The sequence below is a fragment of the Quercus lobata genome, chromosome 8 (assembly GCF_001633185.2).
Source record: "Quercus lobata isolate SW786 chromosome 8, ValleyOak3.0 Primary Assembly, whole genome shotgun sequence".
Classification (NCBI taxonomy): Eukaryota; Viridiplantae; Streptophyta; class Magnoliopsida; order Fagales; family Fagaceae; genus Quercus; species Quercus lobata.
In genome coordinates, this window is record NC_044911.1 from 64,739,614 (window position 1) to 64,763,723 (window position 24,110).

The 24,110-nt window shown below is 36.7% G+C and overlaps 1 protein-coding gene across 2 annotated transcripts; it reads left to right on the forward strand.

The window, feature by feature from the left end:
• Positions 1–9,275: 9,275 nt before the first annotated feature.
• LOC115954506 (potassium transporter 2) lies at positions 9,276–14,530 on the forward strand. Of its 2 annotated transcripts, none has more exons than XM_031072372.1 (10): positions 9,276–9,395; positions 9,866–9,952; positions 10,157–10,391; positions 10,479–10,724; positions 10,821–10,874; positions 11,327–11,587; positions 11,989–12,041; positions 12,178–12,295; positions 12,630–12,884; positions 13,281–14,530. In XM_031072372.1, the coding sequence occupies exons 2-10, from the start codon at positions 9,914–9,916 to the stop codon at positions 14,390–14,392; spliced, it is 2,373 nt and encodes a 790-aa protein (XP_030928232.1). In that variant the 5' UTR covers positions 9,276–9,395; positions 9,866–9,913; the 3' UTR covers positions 14,393–14,530. The 2 variants fall into 2 exon arrangements, with proteins under 2 accessions (XP_030928232.1, XP_030928233.1); XM_031072373.1 differs by lacking the exon at positions 9,276–9,395 and adding an exon at positions 9,445–9,704.
• The last annotated feature ends 9,580 nt before the right edge of the window (positions 14,531–24,110 follow it).

Consider the following 24,110-nt stretch of genomic DNA (forward strand, 5'->3'; position numbering starts at 1 on the left):
AAAAACTACAGCAACAGCGAGATACAGCAAAGTTTGTAGTAGTCCAGAGTGCCATTTGGAAGTATGGGCAACAAGGAAGCCTCTAACCATGGAGGCTGGTCCTGGAGATGATGCTGTGGGTGATGATTATGATGTTTATGGAAAGTATGAAAGTGTCCCTAGCCCTGGAGTTGGTCACTGAAGTGAGTGTTTTTCTTCTTCGTCTTTTCATTTTTTTTAACATGGTACAAGTGTTTCCAAAGCCATGAAAATTGTACCATTATAAACTATATTGTGATTTCTCTATAACATCAGTTTACTGAAAGTTTCTACCATTATAATGATCATACTTCAAGCCACTGACACGCTTCACAGACAACCTATTTTGGGCATCCCAACTCTCGCGCAAATGAGACTGCTGAAAAGATGTGGAATCCATCTTCATGGCATCACAGGCGTTCATTTTACAAAATTCAGTTTATTTCAGCTTTAATCACTCATTTTCTATTATCCTCCTAATTTGAGATTGGCCACATCAAAATACTAATAGTTTAGTAGCTGGCTCATTCTATTCTAATGCTCAAGCAGGAAATTGGTATATAGATTACACAACGCAGCACTACTTTAATAATAATACTAGTAATAAGTAAAGGAACATGATCACTGGTAGGGGTGTCAATGTTCGACCCAACTCGCGAACACGACACAAACCCAACACAGTTTTTTCCGGGTTAGGGTTGGGCCTTAATGGGTTTGGGTCATAAACGGGTCGACCCGAAAACGACACGATAAGAAACGTGTCATAAGCAGGTCAACTCGCGTAACCCGCAATAGACACGTTTGACACGCCAATTTATTTGTGTTAAACCCGAAATGACCCACTTAACACAACCCGTTTAACTCGTATAACAAATAAATAATTATTTTATTTTATATTTGTCAAATACCTTTTATATCCAACATATATTTTAAATTTAAAAAGAAAAGTAAGTAATTACAAAGATTTACAAGGGATGTAATTGAAAATTAAAACTTCACAAACCCTAAATCTCTAAACCCTACAAACCCTAAACCTCTAAAATTGGATGAGCTTGTGGAAGATGTTATGAACTTGGACATCAACAAAGAATCTATGGATGATAATCGTGGTCATAGTCAAGATTAGTCTACTGTTTGCTCAAATTCTTTCAATATTGATACTTAACATTTGGCGAGTTCCAAGGATATTATATTTTTGTTGAACTATGTTATTTTATTTTTATTAAACTATGTTATTTTGAATTTGGGTTGAAGTGTTGCACTTCTTTTGGAGTGTAAAGAACTTATTTTTAGATGAATGTTATATTTTTATTGAACTATATTATTTTGAATGTGGGTCGAAGACTTAAAGTGTATGCACTGGTTTTTGGGATGTAAAATAATAATAATTTATAGATGGATGTTATATTTAATATTATACAGGTTGAAATGGGTTGTGTTACATTCGTGTCAACCCAACACAACTCGCTTATTAAACGTGTCAAATGGGTTGGGTTAGGTCAACCCGCCTTATTAACAGGTCGGGTTAGGGTTGAAGGATCCTGACACGATTATTAAATGGGTCGGGTTAGGGTTGAGCCATTTAGTCTAATACCCCTACCTTGACACGACACAAACCCGACACCCCAACCCGAATTGACACCCCTAATCACTGGCTTCAAAGTCAAAAACAATTGGACCAAAACTTGTTTGTCCCAGTTGAGCCCACTTAGTTGTTGCCCTCCGGTAAGTTCTCACTTGTTAGCATAGTCTAGAGAGGCCTAATTATATGAGTCTGATGTAAATCCACTAATGGGCCTTTGAAGGTTGCTCTATTTAATCATAGACCCAGTATTAAATCCACTAGTATCTTAAATTGGAAGGACTTATTAAGCCGCACTCACACTAGTGTCTATAAATTAGCGTAAGATGTTAATTTTACACATTTTGAGCTCAAAATTTACCTACATAAGGCAGTTTAAAAGTATGGGAATTTACATTTTTTTTTTTTTTTACAAAGTTTTAACCTATGATATTCGTTCTTAATAATAGTTTTTTATTATCAGATCAAGACATTAATCGATTTTTTGTATAAATATATATAGTTACTATTCACTTGCAAGGCCAATTTTTAGTACTTCTTTACTTATACAGAGAGAGAGAGAGAGAATTGGTAAAAAATAATATTTTAATGAAATGTAGTGTAAAAGAGATAATTTGATGTTAATGCTTTTGAAATATGGTTGTGGAAAATAGTAAAAATAGGTTCTTATACTAAAATGGACATGAATTTTTGCACAAGCTGATATAAATGTTCTTACATTTCTAAAACCAATCTACACAACTATTGAACTACTGGCTAATCTGACTTTTTTGCAAACGTTATGGGACCAATTTTGAGTTAAGTTGAATATGATTAATGCTATGAGCCATACCTAGTTCATCTTGGCATAAAATGCAATAGGATACGGTAGTCCAGGTGCCAAATCTAACCAGAAAAGTAAAAGAAAGAAAGTTCCCAAATGGTCCTAACTCAGGACTTTCTAGATGTCAATTTAAAACAAAGATTAGATACCCTCTATAGTGGTGGGGTTGTATTATTCATGACCATTAGGATGGTGGCTGAACTTTGAGATTAATTAAGAGATGGTTTATCTATCATTATTTCAACACTGGGGTTTACTAATTTGATGGTTAAACTTGCATGATGTTTTAGTGATGGTTTCTTACTTAATTAAAGTGCATTATATCCTGGACTAATTAAGCCTACTTGTGGATGATTACAGGTTTTTGTTGCAGGAGATTGCTCATACGGAACTACTCAAACATGCTTAGAAGAAAGTTAATAGATGTGTTTAGTACTGTTAATGCCTTGGTTGGTCTGGTATGAGGAAGAGTCTCGGTTGAAGGGTTTTGTTTTGTTCTCGTCTCCTCTTCCCCTATTGTAATGTTTTGTTGATTTTGATATATCGGATGATGTTACTCTTTAGAGATTGACTAATTTCTGAAGTGATTGCAGTTCTCCCTTCCACACATATCGAATAATATATATGGAATAATCTGGTTGAGTAGAAATGAAATGAATAAACATTCCGTTCTTGGAATCTAAAGTAAAGATCAAAATTGTTTAAATATATACTAAGATTCAAATTATTCTCTTTTAAGAATTAAGTATTAATAAAATATAAAACAAATAAAAATACTAAAGTAAATGTTGCTGTTAATATTTTTAACACAATAATATATTTAAAAATATTTCGACGCCATTTTCAAAACGAAATTATCTATGATTGTTTTTGGTCTAAATTTTGTAATAAGTTTCCATTTTGTCATGAAGTCTAGTTTTTATTTTATTTTAGGAGTGAAGTTTAGTTTTAAAAATATTTATTGTTGGAAAAGTCAAATATTTAAGCTTATTTTCTCATTATTTAAAAATAAAATAAAAGTCATATTTATTATCTTATTATATGTCAAGTGTTTTTTTTTTCCCACTAAAAAATTAGTTAAAATAAAAATAAAAATAAATTTACCCAATCATAGAATACAAAAGTTCGAAGCTAACCAATCTTTTATAGTCTATTGGATACTATTTATTTTACTGAAAATTAAAAATTTATTATTAAAAATACCGTAATAAAATATTTTTTTATTACTAAAAATATTATTCACGCATTTTTCATTACTTGGTTGGTCTATATGGGTCCGTTTGGATTGAGTTTATTGTTGCTGAAACTGAAAACTGAAAACTGAAAACACTGTAGCAAAATAATTTTTAAATGTGTAAATAATGTCGTGGGACCTATGAACAGTGCATAAACAGTACGTGAACAGTGCGTAAATAGTATTTTTTGTCCCTGTAGAGTATTTTTACTGTTCACGTGCAGAGAAAAAAAAAAAAAGAAGGCATGCGTTTCAGCTCTACCCAAACGCTCACATAAACATTCAGCCAAGTGAAACGCAAACACGGACAAAACGCCACTCTGCCCCTACGCAAACGCTCACTTATTAGTCAACCAAACACGGCAACATTCATTTGAAAAAAATAAACAGTAATCCGAAATGGAGAAGTCAAACAAGTTCACTTCCCAATAACACTAAAATATTTATTATTTGTCTTTGTAAATAGGGATTTTTGTTTCTTTGCTTTGAGAGAATTACGGATCATTGAAAATTGAAATGGGCTGAATTGCCTTTTTCTTTTGTTCTTTTTCTTTTTAAATTTTGTGGAACCTAACCTAACCTAACTTAGTCTAATAAGACAACCACATTAGGTAGCGGCCCAACGCCCCGGGGCCTGCCGCCTCTACTATAAGATTAATAGTCCCCTATGGTCCGTTTGGATAATTTATAAGATTAATGGTTTGTTTAGATTGAGGAAGAGAGAGAGGAGTAGAGTAGAATAAAATAGATTTAACACAAAATTAGTTTATTTTTAGTCAACTCTACTATACTTCCCTCCACTCCCCCTCCATCCAAACAGGCCATAAGATGGGGTGATGCCTAAATTTGATGCTTAAGGTTTGTTTGGAATCCGTTTATTTTACTTAAACTAATTTTTTTTTTGTTAAAAATACTATAGATAAAAGTAAAAGTTAGTTAAAATAATACAATGAGACTCATAAATAGTACCAAAAAGTGCAGAAGAACCCATAAATAATAACAAAAATAAATTAAATAGTAAAATAAGCTGGTTTTATTTAATTTTTGCCAAACACACTTAATAATTATAAAATATTGGTGGTTTTGGTTTTGCATAGTAATAAGATTGAACTTCTTGTTCTTTCCAATATATAATTATTATATAGTTAGTGGGTGAATCTTAGTCCCAATTATGGGGTAACAAAATTCTGCGACTTACTCATACTAAACTATATGAAATGATGTTCCTCAAAAAAAAAAAAAAAACACACTATATGATATGATATTATATTTTCTCTTCCTTCAAATAGAAGTCCCACTAATGACTGAACTAGTTCATTAGTGGAAACTTGCCCATATGATAGGCTTAGTGCTTACGCTGGGATTATTCTATTTTTGTACAGTACTTAAGGTTAGGTAAGATAATTTATGAGTGAAATCCTGTGTCACATTACCTTCCACTTCCTTTATGTTCTAAAGCCTACAAACCAACCACGTGTCTCTTCTTCTTTTTTCTTTTTTTCTCTCATTAATTATTCCCTTCAAAGGATACAGGATTTTCTGTTGAAAATAAAATAAATAAAAATAGAGGATTTTGATCCACAAATGACGACAGATTGTCGTGGGCAGTCTAGTCTAGAACACATAATTGATTATTTACGCAAACTATACTCCTATTTATGTGGTTGGTTTTTAGGCATGGCACATAGAGTGAATGAATAGCAATGACACAAAGGATATATGGTCCAAGTTTTTTTTTTTTTTTTTTTTTAATAAATAGTAATAAAACATATTCAGCAAAAAATAAAAAATAATAATAATAAAACATATTTTTCAGATTCATTATCAATGTACCATCATTAATTAGGAAAGCATAAAAGTTTAAAAAAAAAAAAATTGTACTTTTTGCTTAAGTTATTTTTGAAGTCTACTATATCAATGAAAATAAGTATAACAAACAAATATTAAAGATTAAAGATAAAAAGTTGTTATTGTTATTGTTATATAAAAAAAAAAATCAATCAGAAGGAAAAAAAAAAAAAAAGTTTAGAAAAGACATTAAATATTTTAAAGTGCAATATTCCCTCTCATGTGAATGTGAATTATATTGCTAGCATTTTACACAAGGAATCAAAATCCTTGACTTATCCTCTTGCTCCCTCCTTTGTTGTTCAATTTTTAGTAAAACAATGTAATGATTTTTGCTTAGGACATCCAGTGCTGTCGGTTAGGTGGAGGACTATAAGTCATTCTCTGAACCGTTCATTTAATCTGCTACAAAATACAGCCAAAATTATCATTCTCCCCACTGTCTTTTAACTCTTAAACTATAGTATATCTAAAAAAACAAAAAACAAAAACAAAAAGGTTAAAAAATTAAGCAGGCTCATGCTCATCCTCAGATCTTCAAGCTTACGTATATGAATTATATCTTAAAGCTTATCAAGGGGTCAGAGGATTGATCACTAAATAAATGTTGAGGTTGAACTTCCTCATGTTCACATATTCATGTTGATCTGAAAACATTCATTAATCAAAAGTCCAAGCAAGGAAGTACTAATATTGGTAACTTGTATAAATAAAATTAACTTATACTTGTGTAGTAATACCATAAGAGTGTCATACCATCTAAGAAGTATGGACACTTCAAAATTACTGGTGTGTCCATGTTGAACACACCAAAATATCCAGCATGTGTGTATAAGGAGGAAACAATATATTCATTTATAAAACATAAAAAAAAAAAAAATGATTTTATGAATGTATTTTAAAATTTTGACAATTATTATTTATTTTGAAAACTTATAATATACAAAAAAAATATTTATAAAAAATATATATTTAAAGATATTAATTAATTGTTATATTCTCATTGCGTCTTAAATTTTCAAGAATCATTGTGTTGTGTATCCTAACTTTTTTTTGTTTTGTTTTGTTTTTGTTTTTATATATACGATAAAAAAGAGTGGTACCAAAGCCAAAGGCAAGAATTCTTAAGCTCCTACAATAAAAGGAGTGGTACTCTTCATCCATTGGTTCATGCCTTATAAGGCATGAAGAGGAAAGCTTTCCTTCCAATGTGGGACAAGGGAATTCAAGCCAAAGGCAAGGTTAGGCAAAGCCAAAAATACCAAAGCCAAAGGCAAGAATTCTTAAACTCCTACAATAAAAGGAGTGGTACTCTTCATCCATTGGTTCATGCCTTATAAGGCATGAAGAGGAAAGCTTTCCTTCCAATGTGGGACAAGGGAATTCAAGCCAAAGGCAAGGTTAGCCAAAGCCAAAAATACCAAAGCCAAAGGCAAGAATTCTTAAGCTCCTACAAAAACATAATAATAATAATAATAATAATAATAATAATAAATACCAATTAATAACTATCATAATTATCATATTTCATATTTAATATTTCATATTTCATATAAAAATACAATCAAAATAAATGTTCATTAATAATTGTCATTGTGGGGCCAGAGAACTTGGCGACCTCGGCCCACTTTGTGCTGGGCTCAAGGCCCGCGCCAATGAGAGAAAAATGTCCGAGGACATATGATGAAAATCCAAACGGCCTAGAGATGTTGCCAAGGACGATTCTGTCCTCGGTATTCTAGAATCCAGAAGGGAAGAATGGCACGCTGTCAAAGGCAGCCTCCTAGGGTGTTCCTCCAAGAAAGGACGAGTACAGTAGGACACATACGGGGGTATGGTGTAGGAGTAGTTCTAGGAAAAGCTGTCACCTCCACATTTAATGCGCCCAACTAACATCCTGGCCGCATTAATGAGGAAAGACCCTTGAGCAGTGTGGCCTTGGTTGCCGCAACTCACATAAAGTTTGGGAAGACGGCTGATAGGATGAGCACTCGAGTAATGATCTGCACACTCAACAGATGGAGGGTCAAGATCGACTGAAAAGAAGTATATAATGAGAGAGACCCTCCAAGAATGGGGGGAGATCCCCTAACACGGAAGAGGGACCAGAAAGGGCTCCCGGAACTATGCCGAGGACCAATTCTCCCAGATGAACTCAGTCCAACTCATCCCGATCGAGTAAAACACCATGATGACTTCTGTTCATACACTAAAACCTAGCTCTTTGGCCCACTCTCTACAAATTCATTGTACCGGGCTCGCTGGTCTAAGGTCCCACGCATCCTGGGCCGGACCAGGAAAATCGGACCCTACAGTCATAATTATCAAATTTTATATTATAAAAAAAATTTGAATTTTTTTTTTTTTTAGAGATTTGCTTACTAATATACATATAAAATTGTTTAGTTTATCCCTAGTACTTTTTTAATTGGATATATCTTTTTATTTTAAATATATAATAACAAGTGATAATGAGTGATAATGAGTTTTAATCTTCACATTTTATTTAATTAGTAGATGATGTGGCAATTTTTCATTAAAATAAAATAATTTTTTTTTTTTTAAAAAAAGTACAGAGGTAAGCAACCCCACATAAAAAGGGAATATAACCATAATTACGTTACTTTGGTATTAGATTGTTATTTGAGGAAAAGATTTTCTTGGGTACCAACTTGGCCTGTTAATTTTTTTATGATGGAGTTCTTTTTTCTTCTTGATTTGGATTGACTTGGTTGGTGCTTCAAAATGTAAGGTGGAAATGGAAGGTATAGTAGTACAGAGTTTGCTATAATAATGTGCTTGGGATTCTTCCAGATAAATGTGAAAAATTGAACGTCACTCCTCACTAGTCACTATATATCTAAATATCTATCTTCCAGCTCTGATCGAAATGATGAAAAAAAGATGATAATGGAGTGGAGCCGAAAAGCTAAAAAGGACAAAGTGGGTTAGAAAGGGTAGGCCACTGGCAGAGGCAGTGGAAGGGGCAGGGCTTAATAAGCATAGAGAGATTTTTATGCATGTTGTGATAAAGGTCTTAGGAAAAGCTGGTGCTCAGTACATTTTGGTATGGAAACATGTTCAGCTCTCATGGCCTTTTGTGATTCACATGGTTTTGTCTGTAAGATAGTCCTACTCTTTTTTATTTTTTATGGACCCAATCTTTTATTTTTTTATGGACCTAATCTTTTTTTTTATTTTTTTGAAACGTTTATGGACCTAATCTTATTCTTCATTAATCACGCCATTTCAGACAAAATAAGCTTTGGTAAGTTTTCAAAGAAATATATGATTATGCTCTCTTTTAGACTTTAGCACGTTTCATGAAGCTGTTTTTTTTCCCACCTTTAACCACTCCTTTTAAGTTACTTAAATCTCTTTTTTTTTTTTTTTTTTTCTATTTCTTATCCACCGAAGAAGCTTTAGAGGAAAGAGAATGAAGATTGGTGGGCACGTGGAAAGTGATGTATCATCTTTCATTCACAGAATGCTGCCTAATAAAACTATTAAATTAGGAAAAGTTGTAAACTTGTTCATGTGTGTGTGTGAGAGAGAGAGAGAGAGAGAGAGAGAGAGAGGTGGGTATGATAAAAGATAAACGGTCATTGGAACCAGCTTTATTTTCGAGGGCACTAGTTGAGTTGTGGTTGGTGTGATTGTTTTGCTCATGTAACTGTCGTTGAATCACGTGAATGTGCCTTTTCATTGTCATCAATTAACATAGAACCGTTCGGTTTATTTTCCGTGTGAGAACTGAAACTCTTCTGTATATATGCATATAAAACTGTTCATTAGAGTTTTCCTGTTTTTTTAGCGTATTTGTCCTTTATATGAGTTAAAACTTTGGACATGTTACAAACTTTCGTGCTGGACTAGTCGTCTCGATGAAGGTGAGGTATTAGGTACTTTGTTATTTTCCCTTTTCATCAACCAAAAAAAAGGTAAAATAAAAAACAAAACTGCCGGGCAAATTAATGAGGGCCCTTCTACATTTATTTTGCTCTGTCTAAATAATTCAGTGTAGTTGAGCTTCAATCATTTGAAAATTTACAATTTCACCACTAGTTGTAGGGGTAACTCCTTGAGTTATCTTGCTGCTTTTCCTGGGTTCTAGTGAATGGTGAATATTGTGCTCCATTTTCTATGATAAAGACCCGCGTGTGATAAGAAGAATGGATGTCATGTGGGTTCATTGAAAAGTGGGTGAATGTGTCATTCTATCTCCTTTTTGCGCATTTAAAGTGGAGAGCTTTATGAGTGTCATTGGAAGTGTCATCTTGAAATTCCTCAATTTTGTTTTCTAGAAAAAAAGTTGATTCTATTTGAGAGTGCCATTTCAGCTTCTATTTTTTAAGTGCAGATCTGCAGGTGACTTTGCTCAACATCAAAACTTGAGGGCTGAAAAAAAATGGATCTTGATTATAGCAAGTGTTGGAAAACTCCAAAGGTTTGTGCACTTTGTTGCTTGTATTGGTGTAATTTGTGTCTTCTTTTTGCTCTGGCTTTGTCCCTCTCTTCTTCTTCTGGGGCAAATAGAGTTTGGCAAAAATTATTGGTAGAAATTTTTGTTCATAAAAACAGTCAGTAGCTATATAATATACTACTTTAATTGACTGAATTCATGCAATGTTGGTGGCTTAATGCATTTCAGAAGGAGTCTTGGAAGACAGCCCTCCTCTTATCCTACCAAAGCCTTGGTGTGGTATATGGGGACCTGAGCATTTCCCCATTATATGTCTACAAAAGCACATTTGCAGAAGATATTCAACATTCAGATTCCAATGAAGAGATTTTTGGCGTTCTTTCTTTTGTCTTTTGGACTCTCACTCTAATCCCTCTATTCAAGTATGTCTTTATAGTACTTCGAGCTGATGACAATGGAGAGGGTAAGTACAAGAAGAAATGAGCCATATCTATATCATCCAGTCTTTAGGTTGTCACTTGTAACTGATGCATGAACAATAATTTTGCAGGTGGTACTTTTGCCCTTTATTCATTGATATGTAGGCACGCCAGAGTGAGCCTTCTACCCAATAGACAGGTTGCAGATGAAGCACTCTCTACATATAAACTGGAACAGCCTCCAGAGAAGAAAAACAGTTCAAGGGTGAAATTTGTGCTTGAGAAGTACAAATGGTTGCACACTGCTTTGCTAATCTTGGTTCTTGTTGGGACTTGTATGGTAATTGGAGATGGAGTGCTCACTCCAGCCATTTCAGGTAGACTTTCTGGTTATAAATGTGCTGATAATATTTAATTATAGTTTTTTATTTTTTATTTTGGTTTGCTGACTATCTAGTTTCTATTTGATGTAGTTTTCTCTGCGGTTTCTGGCCTTGAGCTATCCATGTCCAAGGAACACCACCAGTGTAAGCTTATGAGCCTGTACCCTCTTGCATATCTAATTCTGCTTGTTTCAATCATATTTAATCCTTCTGGGTGTTATATGAGAATCTGCTTTTATAGTTATAGAGCATTATTACTTTGTATTTGATTGTACTCGTGTCTGCAATTTTTTTGGTTGAGATAATACTATTTAATCATTCAGCAGCCTTCTGTTTTTGATCTTTGAAAGTGATAATTGGATATAGGGATCCACTTCGTCATTCTGACCTAGTGAACAATAGCTATGTGGCCTGAGGTGGGGGAACCGTCCAAATTGCTTGGATGTCTCAAAGTATAATATGATTGTGGTGACTGAAATTCTGTTTTGGTATATATGGCATTAGATTTTACTATGTTAAATTCTAACAGTAAGTAAATTGTGTGTTTTACATGATCTATTTTATCTTGTACATTTATACTATGCTGCCATTTGCAGATGCGGTGGTTCCAATTACTTGCTTCATACTATTGTGTCTATTTGCGCTTCAACACTACGGCACACATCGTGTTGGGTTTTTCTTTGCACCAATTGTGTTGACATGGCTACTATGCATCAGTGCCCTTGGCTTATACAATATAATTCACTGGAATCCGCATATCTACAAAGCTCTTTCCCCATATTACATGTTCATATTCTTGAAGAAGACAAGGATAAGTGGATGGATGTCTTTGGGTGGAACATTGTTGTGCATCACAGGTAAATTTGAAAACACAAACACATGGTAAATTCACATGTCTTCTAGTGCTTCCCCCCATTCCCCCCTGCATATTTTATGAGTTCTAGATGATGGCTATGGTATGAACTGTGTTAAGGCCTCCAACTATCAGCCTCTAAAAGCCTAAAAATCTGAAATTGACATGTCAACACTCAACAGGGAAACATGCCAAGTAACACTAAAAACTTCCCTTCTCTTCCCTGGCAAAATATAAGCAATTTTACATGTAGATATATTTCTGACTGAAACCTCAGTGATGGTTAAGGTAGAAATTCTCAGGTGTAACTAATCTGTTTGTTATTTATAAGAACTGGTTCCAACTTGAGGTGCAATCTAATTTACCATGTCTAGCTAAGCTAAAAGTATACATGACATTATGCAGGTTCAGAGGCAATGTTTGCTGATCTTGGCCATTTCTCATACACTGCAATTCAGGTAGCTCTGACTTCTTCTTTTGGTGAAAAACTTATCCTTTCAAGCTTTGGTTCTAGTAATGTTGTCCAGTGTCCACCCATGGAAATGTCTGACTTGCCTATGAATGAGTGGAGTTTAACTACTCTTCTTATTGCAGATTGCTTTTACCTTTCTGGTTTATCCAGCACTTATATTGGCTTATATGGGTCAAGCTGCTTACTTGTCACAGCATCACCACTCCAGCCACGTCATCAGTTTTTATGTCTCAGTTCCTGGTATACCTCAATCATTCATGCATTTTATTATGCATAGTGTTAAAAATTGAAAGTCTATTGCATTGAATTGTGTAAAATATTGTACAAGGGACTGCCTTTATATAGGTAAAGCTATGAGTACTGTACAAGCAATAGGAGTGCAATACAAGTTAGTAAAGCACAATAGGCCTAAAGCCCGTTGGGCCTATATTTTAACACGTGGAATGGGATAGGCAATTAAAAATCTGCATACAAGTCCATTTTATATTATTTACGAAACAACCCAAAATCATGTACTTGTCTAGGATTTTTACTTATTATGGAAGGCTTAATGGTTTAAAGTTTTTGGGTGCAGCACCCGTGAGGTGGCCGGTGCTTGTAGTTGCCATTCTTGCTTCTGTTGTTGGAAGCCAGGCAATCATAAGTGGAACATTCTCTATCATAAACCAAAGCCAATCACTTGGTTGCTTCCCAAGAGTCAAGGTCATTCACACCTCTGACAAGATACATGGCCAGATTTATATCCCTGAGATCAACTGGATGCTCATGATCCTCTGCATTGCTGTGACCATAGGATTCAGAGACACAAAACACATGGGGAATGCATCTGGTAAGTTATGCTTTTATATCTTTTTTGCCAGGATCATAACAGAAAACTTATCATTAAATTCTATAAATTTCTACCTAAGCTTAAGCCTGAACTAAATCATGAAAACCCTCAGAACCATCAGAGAGAATTGTTGGAAGGTCATCTTCTTTGTAAGGATCATTGACAACTTCTACTGAGATCTTCTGGGGAAAGCATTGCATCACATTTATGACTTTCAAATTCATCACTTTAGTCTTCAACCTTGTGCAAAAGTTCAATTAACTTTTCATTTACTCGGATGATATATAGTTGTTGAGAAGATGTTTGTAGTGTATTTGGGTTAAAAGGAAGGGATGGGTTAATTTAAATTACTTCCAATTATAAGAGTAACAATTTTTTTTTTCTTGTTTGTTGCAGGGTTAGCAGTGATGACTGTGATGTTAGTGACTACATGCCTCACATCCTTGGTTATCATCATTTGTTGGCAAAAGCCCCCTATTATAGCTATCACCTTCCTGCTCTTCTTTGGCTCTATTGAATTACTCTACTTCTCAGCTTCGCTCACCAAGTTCAAAGAGGGTGCCTGGCTTCCCATCCTTCTAGCCCTGATCCTCATGACTGTCATGTTTGTTTGGCACTATGCAACCATCAAGAAATATGAATACGACCTTCACAACAAGGTTTCATTAGAGTGGCTTTTAGCCTTAGGACCAAGCTTAGGAATTGCTCGGGTTCCGGGAATTGGTCTAGTATTCAGTGATCTCACCTCTGGTATTCCAGCTAACTTCTCACGCTTTGTGACTAACCTCCCTGCCTTCCACCGTATACTCATCTTTGTGTGTGTAAAATCAGTTCCTGTCCCACATGTGCCCCCTGCTGAGCGGTATCTTGTTGGCCGTGTTGGTCCTACGGCTCATAGGTCCTATAGGTGTATTGTCCGGTATGGATATCGTGATGTTCATCAGGATGTCCATTCCTTTGAAACTGAGCTAGTTGAAAGACTAGCGGATTTCATTCGCTATGATTGGCATCAAACAAATTGGTCTAATTCTTGCAATGGGGATGATGCATCAAGATCAAATGAATCATCCAGTGAGAGTAAATTAGCTGTGATTGGAACAGTGGCATTCTCTGGGCCACCAGCTTATGAGATTGAGGAGAATGTGCAGCCAGAAAGTGTATCCATTGAGTTCCCAACTGTAGAAAGTGTTAGAGATGTTATTGAGATGGAACCAGTAGGTAAAAGAGTGAGGTTTGCCATTGACGACGAGTCTGAAACTGATGTGCAAACTGAAGTGGAAGCACAATTGCAAGAAGAGCTTGCATATCTCTATGCAGCTCAACAAGCAGGCACTGCATTCATATTGGGGCATTCCCATGTCCGAGCAAAGCAAGGTTCTTCTCTCTTCAAGAGACTGGCCATTGACTTTGGATATAATTTCTTGAGGAGGAATTGTAGAGGGCCAGATGTGGCACTCAAGGTGCCAACAGTGTCTCTTCTTGAGGTTGGCATGGTTTATGTAGTGTAGGCCTCATATGTAGCTAGCTTTCTTTTGTTTGCCAATGTCACATACAGATAAACCTGGAAGAGGTGTGAATGTAAGGTAATACAGTGATTGTGCGGATTAATGAGGATTTTAGAAATATTAACTCTACTTTCATAGCTAGCTTTCTGGTTTCATAGATGATTCAATTGCCATCACATTCATTGAACTCTATGGAAAAATGAAATTGCTACTATAAAATTTTAAAAATTCTATTAAAAGCTGTCTAGAAATTCTTGGATAAATTCTTGATGATGAAAGTTGAAGGCCGACTAGCAATTCTTGTAAATAAGATTTCCAACTCCAAACTGCTTTTGGCTATGGAATGTAGATGGCATCCTTTTTAAAGCCAATTTATGTAAAAATTTCTTAAATTTTTACCTTTTTTTTTTGTCCTAGTTATAGTGGTAGTTTTATCCAATATATATTCTAAGTGAAATAAACCAATGAATTTAGGCTATTCCAAATGAGCTTAAAGGTAGCTGATGTAGAATCTAGCGGTTTGACAGAAAATATTTTGATCGTCAGGAAAAAAAAATTCAAGTATTTAATAGTGTTTCTAAAAATGCTATGAAAACATATTTTTTACTACTTTCCTAAATTTTTTCATATATAATTTTCTTTTTTTAAATTTATATTAAAAAAAATTGTGAGTGGCAAATGGTGGTGACGGCAGCAATGGTTGGTGACTGGAGATTGGAGACGTTAGTGGAAGCGATGGAGGGGTGGCTAACAGTGAGGGGTGGGGGTGGAAAAGTTGACAAAGTGGTGAAGCATTTTGGAAAGTTTGATTTTATTTTTTCTTGTATACTAGTCGTTAACCCGTGCGATGCACGGGATAGTTAAATAAAATTTATACACATTCACCTTTATTGGTACAATCATTTGAAAACAATTCTAACTAATAACCAAATATAAGAGACACATTGACTTACTATTCCTACCATTTAAGAACATATCCTCTCTTATAAGTTGATGATGCCAAGTTTTAACATATCCTCTCCTTTTTTTTCCCCCCCAAAGAAATAAAAGGACTTTAAAGACATGTCCAATTTGTTAAAATGCAAGTGCTTCAAGCCATAGAACGATTTAATGAAAATTGCAACTCCATGAATTGAATTTGCAAATGGTATTAACTATTGGCTATTAATGCGATTATTAAGCCGTACCATATTGAACATGTTTCTCTATCAAAATATATAAACAAACTAACCTTACAAAAGCTGAACTTTATAAGCTAAAATCTATATCGTGAGTTGTAGATCTTGAATGCTATACCATGCATTTAGGGCTTCCTATATCTGGAGAGAGAGAGTTTGTAGAAACCAAAGAAAATCTCTTTATAGCTTAAGAAACATAATATACTAAAATCAAAGAGAGAAAATTTTCGGAGGACAAATATTATAGACAATTTAAAAGAATTTTGGTTTAATTTCTGAACACCGCAACTCCATAAAATTCATACTAATAATAATATTTTATGATAGCGCAGTTAGAATTTTGGTTTAATTCTTGAACACTGAATTGAAAATTGATTATATGAGTATTCAATGATGAACAAAGTACTATGTATTAATTAATATATAAACAAAACTAACCTTACAAAAGCTGAACTTTATAAGCTAAAATCTATACCGTGCGTTGTAGATCTTGAATGCTATAATATAAAACCACTCCATTACAGTAAATCAGTCAATAATAAGATTATAAAGAATGATAAATATTCATACTCATATCCAACTTATAATGAATGCCAAATACATAAGAAGAACGAATTATATATATATATTAAAAAAAAAATAAAAAAGAGCCAAATGCATCTTACCTGCTCATCACTTGCTTGTTCCTTAGTACCAGCACTGTTGGCTTTGTCGGGTAAAACTATACTTTCTACATAAGAATCAACAAAAGTTTATTGATATCAAGAAATGTCAAGATCGTTAGAGAGCATGAGAGAAAATAGAATGCAGTCATTATATTTCTTAACTTGAGAGAGGGGTAAGGTTGTTAGGGTTTTAAGGAGTTATAATGTTTTTATTTTGAGAGTTTGTAGAAACCGTGGCTTTATATTTCTTAACTTGAGAGAGGGGTAAGGTTGCTAGGGTTTTGAGGAGTTATAATGTTTTTATTTTTATTTTTTATTTTTTAAATATTGTGCTGACGTGGAAAATTGTGGTGCCAGCAAAGGCTTCGGTTATATATATATATATATATATATATATATATATATAGATAAGAGAGTTACACTAGTTTTGTTGCTTTTTATTTACAAGGTGATGAAACTCATATTGGACTGGTGGGGAAACCATGAATTTCCTGGGGGAAGCATCATGTGAGAGTTATAGGATTATTACGTGTTGTCCCTTTTGCTTAAGAACCTAGTGCTCTATCATGTTCTTGTCATGTGCAGACGTTTGCATTATTTAAAAGTTATAGAATAATTACGTATTTAGAAGAACTCTAGGCATTTATGACTTAGATACACCAAAACACTCGATTTTCCACTAGTCAAAATCTTTCCTTTGAATGTGATGGATCATATTATATAGATTTTATACTTTTAAATTTTAATCATTCTTCTAAGTTTTGGACCCTTTGGAGTCCTAATTTGGACATAAAATAATAAAACTCATAGACTAACTTTTTTTTTTTTTTGGGGTAAAAAAAGGAGACTTCATTCACAACTAAAAAGAGAGCCCAGGATCAAAACAGAGCCTGCTGCTGTACACGCCTTGGCTATCAGCTTCCAGGCAAGAAAATAAGTCCACAGGAGGACTAGAATACAAAGTGAAATCAACATCTAAATTAATGCCTAATTTTGCTAACCTATCAGCACTCCGATTGGCTTCCCTGAAAACATGTCTTACTGTTGTTTGGGGAATCATAGCAATCAAGTGTCTACAATCCTCTAAAATAGAGGACAGCGCAGAATTCGACTTACCTTGGAGGTTAATGGCATCAACTATAGCTTTTGCATCCAGCTCTATGTTGACCGCCTGCACCTTCAGCTGATTACACAATATAAGGCCATCACGGAGAGCCCATAATTCAGCGGTAAAACTATTAGTACTGCCTATTCTTCTAGCAAAACCCCCAAGCCAATTACCTTCCTCATCTCTTAACAAACAACCACCTCCAGCCTTGCCTGTGTTCACCAAAGAAGCTCCATCTACATTAAGTTTTCTCCAACCATTAACAGGTTTTTCCCACTTTATTTGCTTCATGATCTTGTGCTTTGACATCAACGGCTTACCAGCATAGTGGATGTAATCTACTGCCCTATAGACAATATCACCATCAATTTTCGGATTCAACCTTTTGTTTTCAAAAACTAGTTTATTTCTACCTTGCCAAATCAGCCAAACAGCAAACATGAAAACCTGGTTCCAAGGCGCTTGACCTGCCACACGGATACTCTTTGAGGAGCAATTACTCACTAACCACTCCTGAAGGTTGGAAGAGAAAAAGATGTTGTCCAAAAGTTGCACACCCAATTGATGCCATATTTTTTTAACCACATGGCAGTCCCGCAAGGCATGCAAAATGGATTCAGAATTGCTGAGACAGTGAGGACAAGCCGTGTCTATTAACATCCCCCTAGTTTGCAAACACTCCTTTACCCCTATGCTCTGATGCATACACTTCCATAAAAACATTTGAATCCTAGGTAAGGTGTCTAGCTTCCATATCCACTTACCTTGGAAAGCTGGGTCAGGCAAAGGATCAATGGCAAGTAAGTAGGCACTATTTAGCTCGAAGGATCCTCTCGGAGAGTGCTTCCATGCCAATCTATCTTCATTCCTCCTCACAAACGGAATAGCGGTAGCTTGAATATCTCTTAGAACTTCCTCAGGAAGAACTATATGAAGCCGGTCCCATTTCCATCCTCCCATATCAGCAACATCCTTAACTCTAAGCTTAGAGGATTCAATAGTGAGAGGGCCTTGGATGATGTTTCTAAGAATGCCCATGTTAGACCAACTAGCATTCCAAAAGCTAAGGTTACTTTCATACCCAGGATTCCATTTGATGCCTTTTCTGAAAATTTCTTCTTCTTTCTTCATGCTCTTCCAAGTACGAGAACCAGGAAGTTTGGCTTCATTTCTGGAATTTAACCTCTGGTGTGTGTAGTATTTAAACCGAAGAACCTTGGCCCATTGAGACTCACCCTCCGTATGGAACCTCCAATTGAGCTTAGCAAGAAGCGCCGTGTTTCTTCCCTTTGCGGTTTGCAAGCCCAATCCTCCTACCTCCTTAGGGGTAGTGACCTTTCTCCACCCTACCCAATGCATACTCTGCTTAGTACTAGAGGAATTCCAAAGGAAATTTCTATTCACCCGATCGATGCCATCCAAAATCTTCCCAGGCAGTAAGTTATTTTGCATCACATACGCTGGAATAGCCGAGGTAGAGGCTTGAATTAATACAGCTCGACCAGGCATAGATAGGAGGTTTGCTTTCCAACCAGCCAGCTTCTTCTTTACCTTATCAAGCACAAAATTAAAATCTTGGCTGGAAGCCCCACGATGCTTCAAAGGAAACCCAAGGTATCTACCCAAATTGGGGGTAGACTGAAACCCGAGAATGTCACCTAAGGCATCCCTTTGATTTTTATCCAAATTGGGGGAGAAAAAGACCCTAGATTTGGCCTCACTGATGGTTTGCCCTGATTGGCTGCAAAAATCATCCAGAACTCCTCTAATCGAAGCACAATTTTCAGGATTAGCTCTTGCAAACATAACCAGGTCGTCTGCAAAGAACAGGTGCGAAAAAGCCGGCCCACTTCTAGAGGCCTTAACAGGATTCCAGGAGTTTTCAGCACACTTTTCTTGAATTAATTGCCCTAAATAATCAATGCACATAATGAAAATATAAGGAGATATAGGGTCTCCTTGTCTAATACCTCTAGTGGGCTTGAACGATTCTAAAGTCCCTCCATTGAAAAGAATAGAAGTCAAAACAGAGGAGACACAACTCATGATTAGCTCAACTAAGTTCTTCGGCAAATTGAATCTAATCAAGGTGTCTCTAATGAAGCTCCACTCAAGCTTATCATAAGCTTTTTCCAGGTCAATCTTCAAAGCCATGTAGCCTCCTCTCCCTTTGGTCTTCTCCATAGAATGGATAATCTCTTGGACAATTATAGCATTGTCTACTCCTCTTCTACTAGGAACAAAAGCCGCTTGACAAGGAGCTATAAGCTTATCTAGATAAGGCCGCAGCCTACCAACTATAATTTTGGTGATGACTTTGTAGACTGAGTTGCAAAGACTTATAGGCCGGTAATTACCAATAGATTCCGGACTTTGGATTTTTGGAATGAGAACAATACTTGTGCTGTTTAGGTAATTCGGAATTCTCCTTTGCAGGAAAATTTGTTTAACCTCCTCCTTAACAGAATTCCCCACCGTAAGCCAGAATCTCTGGAAGAAATCGGCGTGTAACCCATCGGGGTCTGGGGCTTTGAACGCCTTTAAAGACCATAAAGCAGTGGTAATCTCTTCATCAGACACTGGTATATTAAGACTATTTTTCTCTTCCTCTGTGAGCCTAACCTGCCAGCTGGTCCACTTAACAGTGTTCCAATTAGTCATCACTTGGGAAGTAGCGTAAAGCTTCATAAACCCCTCTCTGAAATGGTTCATAACCTCCGTTTCCTCTGTGATCCAGTCCCCAACCTCATTCTTTACTGCATTGATCATGTTTCTCTTTCTTCTAGCAAGAGTGGATACATGGAAAAAAGAGGTGTTTCGGTCTCCCAACACCATCCAGTTAACTCTAGATTTTAAGGCCCACAACTCCGCTTCTTGATCCAGGACAATCTCGAGATCCTTGTGCTGCTGGTTCTCCAAGTCGATGAGAGGGGAGGTTGGGTTATATGATATGGCTCTCTGTATTCCATTCAGCCGAGCCATTAACCTCCTTTTCTTCACAAAAATGTTGCCAAACTGATGTTTGTTCCACTGAGTCGCTTCACTAGTAAACTTCTCTATAGAGTCTGAGAGATTTCTAGACTGATTCCAAGCTCTCATCACAACCCCAGGGAAAGAGGGGTCAGATAACCAGAAACTCTGAAACTTGAAAGGTCTACTAAGGTGAGTCACTCTCCTAGGGGCTGTCTCCATGAGAACCGGACAATGGTCAGAATGGCAACGAGTTAAATGAGTTACCCTAGCCTCTGGGTACATAAGACACCAACTCGGGTTTGTGAAAAACCGATCAATTCTCTCTTGAATTAGGCTACTCAGGTCTCTCCTATTTGTCCACGTATACCTGGGACCGGAAAATCCCAAATCAACCATATTGCATTTATCCAGACAGTCTTTAAAATGAAGAGATCTTGAAATATTAACAGGTCTTCCTCCAAATTTATCCTCACCCAACAGGGGTTCATTAAAATCACCGGCTATCACCCACGGCTTATTATGTAACCCAGCAACCTTAATTAAATTTTCCCACAAAATAAACCTTTCTGCACTCCTAGGACTAGCATACACAGCAGACAAAATCCAAGAAAGGTTAGAAGCAATTACCTTCACTTCCACATGAATTTCCTGCTCCGTATCAGCCAGCTACACCACCTCTACGAGGTCTGAGTTCCAAAGAAGCCATAATCCTCCAGCATACCTGATTGTTTCAGTGTGAATGGCGCCGTCAAAAGGTAGCCTATCCGTGATTCCCTTGGCTCTATCTCCACCCAATCTAGTCTCCATTATTACTAAAATGGCCGGATTGTGACTCCTAACCAACTCCCTAACATGCTCCTGGAAATTAGGCTTCAGGACGCCCCTGCTATTCCAAACTATAATACTCATTAAAAAGGAAAGATGAGAAGAAAGGCACACATCACAGGATAGCATTAGCTCCGCCTTCCTCTTCGACCTCCATTTTTCCTTCTCTGTGCTCACCACCATCAGAGACTGCCACTGCCCCTTCACCGTGGTGCAACTGGGTTGAAAGAACTGCAACTTCAATCCCCCCGTCGGGTCCGAAGCTAGTAGTCAGCCCCTCCAAATTCCCGGCATCTCCACCATCATCCCGGCTTCCTGCAACCGGCGATCGGACCACCCCCTCACCAGCGTCGTCCTCTCTCTCATTACCACACTCGCCTCTAGTAATGATTCCACAATTCTTATGGCGTTGAAGCTTGTCCATCCCGGCATTAGTGGTAGTAGAAAAAGAGAAAAGAGTGCTTGGATCGTTATCAGCTCCATCTCTACTGAGGATTTTAGGAGTTAGATAATTTAAGTTGAAAATGTTCTTGCTGCTTCCAGTGCCTTCGTTGAGATTTTTATTCCTGGCTATGTTCCTTGCAATGACTTTCTTGCCCTTTACTGAAGGACTGCATTGGGCTTTTGATTTAAAACCCTCCCCTTCTAACTCATCACCACGACTGGCTTTTAGGCCCATCTTAGCAATCCCCGGTCCCATATCACTCAACCCAGCAGATTTGTGAGGTACGAATTGTTGGCTCAAGTTGGAGCCTCTTTGCCTTAGGCCGTTTGACGGGCTTGTTGTTTGGGCTTGAGCCAAAACTTTTGGAGAGTCCAACTTCCTTTTAAAATCTCTCCTAAGCCCATCGTTCAAATTTTTCCTTCCCACTGAGAGATTAAACTTTGCTTCATCCTCTGCCTTCCTCTGTTCTTGTTTTAACCGACCGTTATCCATCACAGCCTGGACCCCTCCACTCCTTTGATTTTTTGGCACGTTCCTTCTTCGCGCAACTACAGTCCAAGGCCCGTACGTACTTTCCTGAACCGCCTCTGCCACATTCCCATGCACAACCCTGCTATTCTCCATTCCCTCTGCAGGACCGTGTGGTACATGCATATCGCATGTCCGTCCTTCATCGTCATTTACTGTCGTCCCTTCTTTCGCCGGCGAAGCTGGTCGGACCGTGTACGGACAGGTTTCCTTCCTGTGTCCCAATCTACCGCAGGAGAAACATAATTTCTGAATGCCTTCATAGCAGACCGATTGTTCAAACCTCCCTATTAACACTGCTGTCACCAACGGTTTATCCACATCGATCTGTACACAGAGTCTAGCAAACCTGCCTCTAGCTTCGTTCACAGTGTGAGTGTCGACCCTTAATACGTTGCCAATGGCCTTTCCAATATGTAGAAGAGCTTCCGAGTTGTAGTACTCGATTGGCAATCCGTTAAGTCTAATCCAGACGGCCACCGAGGTGACATTTGCCGATTCCGGTCGAAAGTTTGGTTCCCATGGTCTAATGGAGAGGAAATGCTCTCCAATGAACCAAGGTCCCCTCTGGAGAGTAGCTTCATAATCCTCTTTCAAGTAAAATCTAGTCAGAAAAAATCCCTGCTCCAAGTCCACACAGTCTAATCTTCCAGCGAGCTTCCACATGGATAACAATCTGCTATGAAGGAAGCTTAATCCCACCCCCCTGCCATAGACCTTGACAATGAGGGCCCTTGTCCATGGCGTACGGATCTTCTTCTTGAAGTCCTTGGTTAGTTTGACGGCCACTAACCCTTCTCGGAGGTTTTCAACCTCCTCATCCGATTCCTCATCATCCTCCATGATGTCGCTAAAGTTGAAAGCTTGGGTGTAAGCCCCCGGTATATCTCCAATAAGCTTTTCCTTGAAAGAGCTTGCCTCACTCCACCCTCCCTGCTCACGGTATGGAGGCTTCAAGACAGACTCTTGTCTTCCTCGATAGCCCTCATGGCTCACGTCCTTCACTTTCTTCTTGCTACGTACCGGCTCTTCTTGTTCTTCCCTTGAGAGCGCGGTGGAGTCCATTGTAACCACTCATAAACTAACTTAAAACTCAAGTAAATACTCCCTAGACACTTTGAAGCTTCTAGAGAACTGGACCGAATTTTATGTTAGTCTTGTTCGAATTAAAAGTGGAATGCTGGCCCAACAAAACAACATTCATTGTTGTCAAAACTGTAAGCTACACATTAAAGACCATCAAAAAGCTTTTCTTATGATTACATCAAGTAATGGAAAGGATTTCAATGAGATCAGAAATTTGAGAAGCATTTTGAGTTAGGAGTTTGAGAGATCTAGTGAAAATATGGTGTCTAAGGTCCTAGAAGGGAATGTTTGTTTCTAGAATTTTTTTGTTTCGTTTTTTTAAATGGTTTTGCTTGGATGTATACTCATAGACACTCATCACTGCAAATAAAGATACTTTGGCTCTTCTATTATTTATAAACTTGTTTTAGGGACTGAATTTCACCTTTTTTATTGGGTAAAATGCAAAAAAGCCATTTGGGATTTGGTTTTTTGGAAATAAATGAAACTTTCCAAAATGACCTTGTTCATAAATCATAGTCAGAAGAAAAATAAAAGGACCGCAAATGAAAGTGTAAAACATTTTCTGCTAAAAGTGTCTTTATTTTTGTGATCAACCCGATTAACCAACAATTAATCGTACTAAACACCAAAAAGTTCATAAACTGAATTGAATAGGAACGAATTTTGTCCTCTCCCCTTCATTTTAATTCTTTTTAATAACAAACTAAAAGAAATGAAAGGAATACAATAATACAGTATAAATTTAGGACAAAATTGAGTCACAGTTACTTTGATTCAATCACTTGGTTGTACTAATAAAACCCAAAGTTCATAAACTGATTTGGGTTTTATTTTTTTATTTTTTTATTCTGTATTGGTCATTATAGGCGCCACATGACTTTTAGTCCAGGATATTTCTGTCATCAATCAA